Raw genomic sequence first — 11,290 nt, 5'->3', positions numbered from 1 at the left:
GTGACAAGAACAATCCTGGAAAAAAGCATTCAAGTACTTACATGCAAGCTCTAAATCATGAACTCAGTGATGACTACCTGGAGTCCTGACTCAGCAATTGCAGTACTGGGAAGAGACAGGATTTCATCCTCTTTCCCAGGGTTAACATGTCCTACTGCTAACTCTGGGCTGCTCACCTTCCAGAGTAACCTGGTTTTCAGGACATCAATTTGAAATAGTTTAACTCATCCAGTATGCAGTAAAACAGACTTCTATTGCCTTTAGCCCTGGATGAGGTTTTAGGACGTGTTTTGGATAAATGGCAAATGACAAGGCTTACTGTAGAGGTAAATGTGTGCATTTCAATAGATTTTAATATACATGAGAGACTAGAATATCTAATCATTACCTAGTTTTGTTCTCCCCTGTGAACAAGGAGGATAGTGGACTACATGTCTTTTAGAAACTGATGCTATATTTTATACCAAAAAAAGGAAAGTATTACATTATCCCATAAAGACTAAATCTATCAAAATTAAGATCTTTATCTGAAGCTATTATTTACAGTTGTACAGGCAGCAACAAATGGAACCTTCCCAGGCTGGTTGTAGAGTAGTTACACTTGAATTGTTAAGACTCTAAATAAACAAGAAAGTTTCTGTATCACTAAATTTCAATTGTATGTACAACTAATAAGTTCTGTAATTTTGTAAGTATCCTACTTATTTGGAAGTCATACTGAGAAAAGGTGTGCTTTTGGATTTCACCTTTTTTTCAGCCATTAACTATCTTCATTCATTTGCGTAACTACATGTGAAAATATCAGAAGATCAGTTTCAAAGGCATGCCCCATCAACGCTGTGAACTAGTAGCCAAACATAATTTTTACAGGATGGTGCAATGTTTGGCAGTGGTGCTTTGATTTCCTAATTGGGAACTGTAAAGGAGCTACTGAAATACCAAGTGTCTAGACTGGTATCACTGTCAGGATGAAAACCACTAAACTTGGTACTTCATAAAACAAAGGCAAACCCCACTCCTCTACTCCATAATACAAACTAGGAAACAAAGAACTAAAGCTTAATTATGTAACTGATCATGATGCCCCCTTCCCACCCTGCAAAGAACCCACCCAAACCCTTGCATTAACACTACCTCAAGTGATAATCTAACCTCCTTCCCTTCCAATATTCTTTGCTTATCCATTAGTAAAAACACTATAGCATTGTGTTTCTCCAGTGACAAATGGCTGCTAGTTACCTACTACAAAACTTTTAAGCCATTGCTGTCTAGGGCTGTATACAGAGAAAGATGAAAATTTAAGTCTGAATGGTCTAACGTTATCAAGGATGCATGCTGAGTCTAGAACTAATGTTAAATGTTTTCAGTGTTATGTAGAAGTAACATTTGTCTTTGTAGAGATAGAAGGGCTAAGCTAAATTGTGTTCCCTGCTTACTCTGGGCAAAGGAAAGCTCTGCTTCCTCCTCACATTTTTCTGATGGGTAAGTTGTTGCAAATCAAAATCTGTGCAGAATTATCGCACTTTACTGAAAAATCCTCTTCCCTACTTGATCTAGAGAAGAAATAAGTTGCAAAGAAGAGGATCTTGGAGATCACAGTCTTCTTTCACAAAGGTGCTAACAGAACAAAGTGTCACAACTCTCTCCTGGCATAACTTTCTCTCTTCACCATCATCTCAGAAGATTGCAGAGCTGGGTACAGCTACGTTCTGTATCTACAACTTCTCTACCAGGACTTTGGCATGGAAAAAAACCTCAGTTCTGAATAGTCATAAAAGTGCTATGACAAACATGACTTACAAAAACTGGAACAGCAATAAACTACAATAATTTAAGTTTTCTTGTAAAAAGATTTTAGTAGAAAAAAAACCTGCTATTGGTTAATACTGTATCTGCAATTGCAAGAAATGCTGTTTGCAGGTTAGTCTGGAAAGAAAAAATAATCACAACGCATATGGTAGCAATCACTGAGACCATTGTAAGCAATCTTAGTTCTTTTCACTTCTTTACTCTGAGTAAAGCCCTTTGCAATCCTATTATTAAGTACATCATACAAATCAAATGCAGCCCACCTTGCAGCACAGCTACAGCTTTTTGAGTTATCTTGAGTTTTCTCCCATCTCACTCAGGAAGCACAGCAGAAAATGCTGTTAAACAGCATATCCCTGAAAGAGCTTTGCTGGCTCTGGTCCAAAATACTAACTTTGCTACATTTACACTTCCCCCATCAACTCAATTAGAATTTATCTTTTTCCACATGGAGTTTTTTTATTGGTCTCCTTTCCTAATGATGTAAATTTAGACATCCAACTTTGCTCTGCATTCCCACTGTTTTTCACTTAATCTCATACACATACAGCAAGCAAAACTTTTAATTTTTTTTAATTTACAATATTGATTACTCCAAATTATGCCTTACTGTTGGTACACAGTAAATACATTCTTCTGAACAATTTGATATGAAAAAAATGCAGTTAAAACATTAAAAATACTGCTTTACAATGTGCGAAACAGAACCTTCAGAAGTAATGACGGTGGCTACAGCCAGGCACAGAGGAAGACAGCTTGGATTTGTCTTGTCTTTTAGTCTACCAGCACATTCATCCCTGCACCCCTTCATCTGAAACTGCCTGTAACAATGGATTCTAGGTGGATGTTTCTGTTTAATTAAGAAGATTAAATAACTCTCAGCCTGGCCATTAGCACTCGCATTCCCAGAACAGGATGTTTTTCTCTTACACGAAAAATGGCTGTTCTCAGGAGATATACTGAGCAAATGGCATCAAGAACACGTCAAAACTGGAGATATTTCTGAAGGGGGGTTATACTCTATAGGTGCATGCAGCTGTCAAAGACTGGATGAATTAGGTAACATGCTTCCCCTAGATAAAAGATAAGTGGCTGGGCACAACTGTCAGTTCACAAACAGTACTTAAATCAGATGAAATGCATTTTTATCACAAGCTTTAAACAGATTTATACATATTGCAACACCTAGCACTGATTAAATTTAGAAAAATATTGGGATTGGGTTTTTTTTTATAGCCTTTGTTTTGTTGTTAATGTAACAGAAGATATATGGCAGAAAATGCCAAAAACCACCCTATTTTTTGATGTTAAAGAGCTGAGCTGTCAAAGCTATTATGCTGCTGACAATTACTCATTTGATTATTGACTTGCTTTTTTTAAACAATGAAGAGGCAGGAAATGTTTATTTATTTTTTTTTAATTTTTATGATTGAGGACAACTAAACCCAATTACATATTCTTTGTTAAGTTAATGGCTGCCAAACAAGCGTGTACTCCAGTGACCCACCGTGAGCAAAGTTATCTGATGGGTGAGACAGATTTTAAGGTTAGACACAGTACATGTAAAAATAGAAAGTTTAAAAACCAATCTCATCACAGACATTTCCATTGCCATCTCCTTTGTGAAATAAATAAGGCAGCAGATAACTTTTACTTTGTGGCAACTTTGAGGTATGCTATTAAGTCTGCTCTCTCGCCCTTCTTCTTAATACCCGCAAAAATCATCTTTGTTCCAGGAATATACTTCTTTGGATTCTCCAAATACTCCATCAGAGTATCCTCACCCCAAGTGATACCTAAAAGAAAGTTAAAAAACAAACAAACAGTTAATTTCAAAATAGTAAACGTTTATATTCTTGTCCTCAGCTTAATTTATGGCAGGTTTTAAAAACAATCACCAAGAACTGAGTATTTTTGTCCCCTAAGGGCAGCTTTAAGTTTACCTTTGTTCTTATTAGCATCCGTGTAAGAGAAACCCTCAGCTTGTCCAGTCTTGCGTCCAAATAGGCCAAACAGGTTGGGTCCAGTCTTATGCTTGCCTCCCTTTTCAACCGTGTGGCACTGGGAGCACTTCTGGACAAAGATCTTCTTGCCCTTCTCAACGTCTCCCATTGTCAGCACTAGACCAAGAACACACATAGAGGTCAGCAGCGAAACCTCAAGGTCACTGACTGAGCTAAAACTTTAAAAAGTGTCCTGCTGGTTTACAGAACTAACATATGCAGTGTGTGACCCTGGCAATTCTCTGGCACACTGTCTATTCACAAACTATAGCTCCTGGGCTTGAAGATTAATATGGAATCACGAGACTACCTAAAAGCTATCAAGGTGATAAATATGCCTGAAGGGCAGGAAAAACCTTCCCTCGGACAAACGAATTGCCCCACAGCATTTAAAGGATGCGACGATAATTTCTGAACAACAAATTTAACAGAACTCGTACAGCTGTAACATGAGTTTCCTAGTCGTGAACGACCTCGTGTGAAAGCACAGGACTCCTGGCAGCCCTTTCCTCCGCAGCTGGAAAAGCGCACAGGCCACGCACCCGGGCAGGGCGGGAGGGCAGAGGGCAGCCGGTGCCACCGTGACCCGGGATGACCCCAGGGGTCCCGCAGCAGCCACGCGTGAGGAGGCGGGAGCCCAAGGGCGCCCGCACCGCCCGGCTCCGGCTCCACCGCCACCCGGCCCGGCCTGGAGCTTCCCCTCAGGCTCCCGCCCGCGGTGGGGCCGCCGGCCCCGCGGTGACCTTCCGCCGCACCCCGGCCGGCGCCTCAGGCCGCGGCCCCGACGGGCGGGAACGGCGCTGAGGACGGCCGAGAACAGCGCCCGCTCGCCCCACGCCCCTGCCAGCCGTCACCACCCCGCGGGGCCCCGCCGCCCACCCGCACCTGCCTGCCCGGCTGCCCCGCTGCGCCCTCAGACACCGTGACCGCGCTGCCGGCACCTCCCGCTCCGTCTGCGCCCAAGGACACGCTGTACTCCGCCCTATGTAACCCGGCACCGCCGCAACCAACCTCCGCGGCCCGCCTTCCGCCCTGACAGCCAATCACGGGCCGGCTGCTGGAGCTCTGATTGGCTGCAGTCAGTGACGTCACGCCGCCGGGGGACAGTGGGGTAGGTTGCGACCAGCGGGCCCCTGGACTTCCTTCCTCCCTTGGCCTCTCTCCTCCAATCCCGGCGGAGTGACGTCAGACGTCACGATGGCGCGGAGGGGGCGAGCAGCAGCGGAGCGCGGGGACTGCGCGCGCACGCGCACAGCGCAAGGGGAAGCGAGGGTCGCGCGGCGCCCTCAGCGCGTGGCCGAGGCGGTGGGCGGGGCCCGGGCAGTGACGTGTGGCGGCGTCACGCTGGTCCCGCCGTGGCGGTCGGGCCGTGAGGGCGGGAGCAAAGGGCGCAATTAGAGAGTTGCAGCATCGGGGAGGGCGGGAAACACCTCCGATCGTCGAGTCAGTTCTATGGAATGAGCTCCACCCTGTCATATAAACCATGGCACTTAGTGCCATGTCCAGTCTTAAACACCTCCAAGGACGGCAACTCCACCACCTCCCTCCTCAGCCCATTCTAATGTCTAATCACTCTTCCCATGAAGAAATTCTTCCTGATGTCCAACCTGAACCTCCCCTGGTGCAGTTTAAGACTGGGCTCTCCTCCTGTTGGCTGGGAGAAGAGGCTGTCCCTTATCTGCTACAGCCTCCTTTCAGGAGCTGTATAAATAGCAATAAGGCCTTCCCTGATTTCCTTTTCTCCACACTGACTCCCAGGAGTTGAACTGTTTGCTTTAACTGTGGACATTAAAACTATCAGAATTTTCCACTGTCTGGCATTTGAAAAACATTTTTTACCCGTGTGTGCTTCTGTGCTGTGCTGAAACTGGTATAGGTGTGCCCCTGTAATTGCCCATGGAGCAGGGCTCATGTGAAGTGTCAACATGAAGCAGAAAGGTGTGAGGAATAAAATATATCAAGGTTTCCTCTGATGGCAGAATTCTGCAGATAATTCACAAGATCATCCAGAAATCATTACTCCCTAGTTCAGACAGTGCATTGCCTTCCAAAGTTTGTGGTTTCTAGAAACACGACACACAGATTTTGTGCAGTTTCTAACACTTCATCACAAGGTATATACAAAAAATGCATAATTAAACTTTTAACAATTTATGCTGTGATCTTACCAACAGTTCACTGGCCACAATAAAACTGTTTTGCTTATGATATACGTGTAAATCCATGAACTTCATTAAGAGTGAGGAAACACATGCAATGAAGCCACTTTAATTCAGCATCTTGAATTCTGCTGTTGTTGCCCACCTCAAATCACAAATCATGTCAAACTTCCATCATTATGAGGTGAAAAAATATTATTTTAAAAACTAAAGGCATCCTCTGTTTCTTTTATTTTTCATTTGGTTTTGAACCTTCAGGGTGCCTTTCACTCTCACATTTAGACTTTTTGTCACAATTGTAAGGACTAAGTTTCATGTAGTAAGGCTTCTGTGTCTTAAATGATTCCAAGGGCCAGATGTAACTTAATATCAGAAGACTCGTGATAAAACCATGGGTGTGTCCTGTCTTTAAAGGAGGAAGCTGAAAGCACCTTTTAAGCTGTTCTAAAAAATCACAGCAGTGTAAATTCTTAAGCTTCTTTAAGCACTTGATGTGGACTGATGCCCACTGACATCTGTTCAGAGGTTCTCCCTTTCTTCACAGAATACAAACTTCAAGCATCTGTAGCTCTCTTAATTTCTGTTGCATTTTTCCTTTTAAATATGTGTAGAGCTCCATTCTGAGAATTGCATGTTGTGTGACACAGTTAACCTTTCTGATGCGTGTGGAGGGTCATTATAGCAATGTTTTAATTCGTTTTTTTTCCAAGGAGCTCTGTTTGAAGACCTGCAGCTTAATTCAAGACAATGGGATTGCTTTTTATTAAACTTCTGAAGTAAAGAAATAATGCTTTCTGGGAAAATACTCAACCTTTGAGCTTTACAGTGCTAAAGATTAGTATACTTAAATCAGTCTGTAAAATGAGCTGTTATCTTCTCAGCCTTACACCTGACCATGCAGATGTCTGCAGTCATAATGCAATACCCTTTCCTGAAGGTGTAAATGATACAGAGTACTAGTGGGTTTCCATACTGTGTTATTAGTGGAGGCAGAGGTTCTGCCTGATATAACGAGGTTGTGGGCTAGGGGATGTGTTTTCACCAGTAAAAAGAGGTATCTTGAATGGAGAGGGTTTCTCATATCTGTTTGAGCCTGTTTGGGCATTACTAAGGGTGAATCTGGAGCAACACAGTGGTAAGAACTGATCTGTAAGTTGAGTAGAAGGTGCAGGAAAGGGTGTTGTTCAAGGTGCCTAGTGTTTGCTTTTTTAAATGCTCTGTAATAAGACAGAAGTTTTTGCCTTCTCTGCTAAATGTGGCATCTGCAACATATATAAGAAATCCTACATATATCTTCCTGTGCAGGGCAGAGTATGGTGAGTGACTTCCAGAGGCAGCACTGAAGACAAAGGCAGGACTTTTCTGGCTTTGTGGGTTTGAATTGCTGGAGTAAACTAAAATGACTCGGGGTGCATTTCAGTGCTCTATACTTTACATGCATTAACATTCATTAGACTATTTGCCTTGGTGTGGTTTGCCTAGAAGGCTCATATTTTATAGTCTTTCAGTTATTTGCTGTGGTTACACCTGGAATACCTTTTCCTTATTACTAGCTCAGGCCATTACACACTGGAACTACAGTTATTTTGCAATTAGAATTCTGTGTGTAACGCCTATGTAGTTCTTTCCCAAAGGAAGGAAAAACAAACCAAATGTGTCAAGTCCAATAATAAACAAATAATAAACAATAATAAACAAAACATGTCAAAAGAGGCATCCAGATCTCTTTAAGAGGTACACTGCAAATAAAAGAAAAAAGATACCCTTGCATTATGGACCTAGACTGAAACTCAGGAAAATATGTGATTTTTTTTCTCATCTCTGTGCTAAACTTCTGATTTGATCTTTGACAAATAACTTAGAACCCATTTCTTGCAGAAATCATCATGTCATCCCTGAGCAGTTGAGCACCTTGGCATGTTTTCAGCCCCTTACCATGTTGAAGTAGGACAATCCTGAGCTGTTGCTGGTTATCAGCAAACTGTGCCAGCACTGGGGAGTATGTGATTTGCACTGGAGTCATTGTTGTGTGAGCTGGTTTCAAGAAACAGTGAGAGTTATGACCTGACTCATAAAGCTTACACAAGCAGTGCTGACTAATTTGCACCATGATGATTTCTTAATTGTACTGAAGCAGTTCAGAAAACCTGTTTGTTTTTTTGTTTGTTTGGTTGGTTGTTTTTTTCTTCTGATTTTATCTTTGCCTTTGAAATTGTTTGGGAGAAAGATGTATCTCTTCCTGGGTTTTAAAAAGCCCAGTTTATGGAGAAGAAAGAGTTATTCTGGGCTGGGCTTGAAAAGTTTTTTATGCTTCTGTCCTTCAGAAAGGAATATTCTGCAGTGGCAAATGTATGGGTTAGGGTTACTTTTTAACACTTTTGTGGTACAAGTCCTGTCATTTGGAATATACTGCTGTCCTTATGTTTATTATATCTTTAACAGGCTATTCTCGGGAAAGACAGGTAGGGAACAAAGTTGGAGACTGAAAAGGAAATAAAGATACCTGGTGAATGGTGAGCCTCTAATCTTTACTGCTTCTTGTAGTTTATGCAGTCTAAGACAGAGAAGCCAATTTTGCTACTGCTCTGAGCAGTTGCAAGGGCAGTCTCTGAGATGCTGCAGCTTCTAAAGGTGACTGTATTCCTTCTTAAGATAAATATTGGCCTACCTTCTACTTTGTGTAATATTTTACCAAACAATTCTTGGTTTTATTTTAAGGACTGCTTTTAGTAGTTTCTTACTAAGTGGCAGTGTATTTATTCTTTGTGCAGTTGTTTCTGACAATGTTGTGGTTTGGTTTGTTTTTTTTTTTAATGACAAGTGTTACATTGATTTGAGTAATCTGGATTGCATTCAATGCTTAATTGCCAGTATTGAAAAGGACAAAACTATTACCACATTTAAAAGAAATGCTGCTGTATTGTCACATTCCTATGTTACAGTGACAGATTATTTGAGAGTGTTACATAAAAATGTTTTCCACAGCCAATGTATAGAGTGGCCATTGAAGGATTTGATCTTAGCAGAGGATGGCAGAACTTGGAATTCGTTCTGTATCTGCTGTTCCTGTGTTTTTGGAGAGTGAGTTTTGTGAAACTGTGAAAGCAACTACTTGGCACTAAGAATTGCTTGGCCAGGATGTTGTAGGTTCCACTTGGGCACAGGGTGAGGCAATGCTGCTCAGCATCACAGTGAACTGCAGAAAAAAATACGGGAGGCACAGGTAGAGACAGCAGCTAATCCAGCCAGAGTACAAAGCAGTGTGGGCAGCTGGGAGATTGCCAAGCTTTCCTAGCTGAATCAATTGCACAACCATTATAATGCCATGGCTTTCCAAGTGATAAATTTACTGATGACTTTAACAGGTGTGAAAATAGCAAAGTACTTTGACCGTTCTTTGATGCTGTGGTTTTATGCCTCAGGCATGAAGATTTATTCAGCAGCCAATGCATGCTTTATACTTACTTTAGACATAATTTATTGTATGATAAAGTGTCCCCAGGACTGGGGTAGGTAGAAGTCTCAGTCATTCATCTGGCTTGTTGGGGATTTGGGTAGATAAGGAGATCCAGGTTTCAGAGTCACTCATTGTCAACTTCAAAGAACACAGACCTCAGACTGAGAACATTGACTCATGACTGCCTTCACTGTGTGGAGATATGGGGTTGCCCTGCTCAAGCACTTGCCCCAGTGGCTGCCTGCAAACTGTTAGATGCCTTGTTATCTGTGGGCTCACAGACAAGTAACTTTGGACCTCAGAATAAGATAAGAAGTATGGGGTACAACTTCTCTGTAATGTATGGGATACAACTTCTCTGTAACCAGCTGATGGTTTGAGACAACACAACAGAGGCATCTTTGAATGTGTACAGAGGAGTAGTGACTATAAAAAATAAGTGCATGAAGTTGGGGTAATTTGCACTGAAGCATGAAATAGCAAGGAAGGACTAAATGCAAGACTTGTCCTAGGGTGGGACTGCATCAACTTCTGTTGTACTATCAGGAAAATCATTCTGAATCTGTATAATCCAGTTCCCATAGTGAAAGTAGGTTAAAAAGAGAGGTGATTCAAATAGTAATTTAGGGGAAAAAAAAACCCCAAAAAAAAAAAAACCAAGAACTTTTTTAGTTCAAGGACAAAGTTAATTAAGTTAACCAAGAAGGTCATTCACATTTGAAAGATTCAGGACCCAGCAATTTTTCAGAAGTTCAGCTTTTCTTGAAGACATAACTATGTTTCTTTTGGAAAAGACCTTCAAAATTAACTTTAGGGATTCAAGAACTGAAAGGCAAATGAAAGGATATTATTTTATCAAGTCCATTATGTTTTTAACTTTAGAGCTAGTCTCATGCTATTGTGGAGTCTGCCACAATTTACTAGAAAGCTTAAAATAATAGAGGTATAATACATGTCCTTGAACATTGTGTGAAAGTCTGATTGCATCTGACAAGAAACATGCTACAATGCCTACCTTAGAATTTTGAAAGGAGAAACCTTTTGTAACATAATTAGGGATAAGGCTGTAAACCAGCAAATTTCTCTCCACTCTCCCACCAAATGAAACTCTTGTGCTTTGGCAGGGTTAATTCTTGTAAGTGTAAGCTCAGTTCTCTGCAGAGCTCTGTGTAGAGCAGCAGGAGGATCTGTTGAATGTGAAGCCTGACCAAGTCCTGAGACAGCACGTTCATGGATTGTCTTTTTCACACTCTTCTTTGCTGAGAGCAAGTCACTCCTGCAGGTGGTAAAACACATGGGGTGTGTGGAGAGATGCTGCCTGTTGTGTCAAGTTTTCATGAGTTTGGTCACCAAGTAAATCACTTGGTAGTTTTAGAATCAGATTTTACTAGCCCAACTTCATTGCTTCTTTTTACATCTGACTTCAGGTATGTGTCAAGTGTTCTGTCAGACCAGATTAGGGGTTTAGTACTGTTTCTGACAATGATGAATGCTGGATGTTTTGCAGACACAAAAAACAACCCAGGATGAGTTTGTAATCCTAAGGCATGGAGTTTCAGAGCTCTGAGAACACTTAATCCAAACTGTTAGTGTGGGAGATGTTTTTCTTATGCTGTTAGGACACATCTATAAGGCTTTTTAAAAATTATGTCAATCTTTTTGCGTTTATCCTATTCCTAGACTTCTTGCTTTTTGTTGCTTAGGAAGTGTGCTGAACCAAACTTAACTATTGCAAGATATCCAAATAACATAATATTCTGCCTTTTCTGCTGTACAGAATTGTACTCAAAGCAGAGCAAAACGCAGGGGAATTATTTAAAAATAATTCCTCAAGGAGGTAACAACCATCTAAAAATCCATTT

General features: G+C 41.5%; 1 protein-coding gene across 3 annotated transcripts; it reads right to left on the bottom strand.

Annotated features, from left to right (window-relative positions):
• Positions 1–2,354: 2,354 nt before the first annotated feature.
• On the bottom strand, positions 2,355–4,863 carry LOC130250318 (cytochrome c). 3 transcript variants are annotated; one of them, XM_056485864.1, is made up of 3 exons: positions 4,698–4,863; positions 3,753–3,929; positions 2,355–3,605 (listed from the first exon to the last, which is right to left on the bottom strand). In XM_056485864.1, the coding sequence occupies exons 2-3, from the start codon at positions 3,919–3,921 to the stop codon at positions 3,460–3,462; spliced, it is 315 nt and encodes a 104-aa protein (XP_056341839.1). In that variant the 5' UTR covers positions 3,922–3,929; positions 4,698–4,863; the 3' UTR covers positions 2,355–3,459. The 3 variants fall into 3 exon arrangements, with proteins under 3 accessions (XP_056341839.1, XP_056341840.1, XP_056341841.1); XM_056485865.1 differs by having other exon boundaries at positions 4,754–4,847; XM_056485866.1 differs by having other exon boundaries at positions 4,702–4,810.
• Between the last annotated feature and the right edge of the window lie 6,427 nt (positions 4,864–11,290).

This window comes from Oenanthe melanoleuca, chromosome 2 (genome assembly GCF_029582105.1).
Source record: "Oenanthe melanoleuca isolate GR-GAL-2019-014 chromosome 2, OMel1.0, whole genome shotgun sequence".
In the NCBI taxonomy this organism is placed as follows: Eukaryota; Metazoa; Chordata; class Aves; order Passeriformes; family Muscicapidae; genus Oenanthe; species Oenanthe melanoleuca.
This window is presented reverse-complemented; position numbering and strand designations above follow the sequence as displayed.

Coding starts and splice junctions, on each gene's coding strand:
- LOC130250318 (XM_056485864.1), bottom strand. CDS start 3,921: ATGGGAGACGTTGAGAAGGGCAAGAAGATCTTTGTCCAGAAGTGCTCC. Junction 3,606..3,752: donor GGATGCTAATAAGAACAAAG/GTAAACTTAAAG, acceptor ACTTTCTTTTAG/GTATCACTTGGGGTGAGGAT.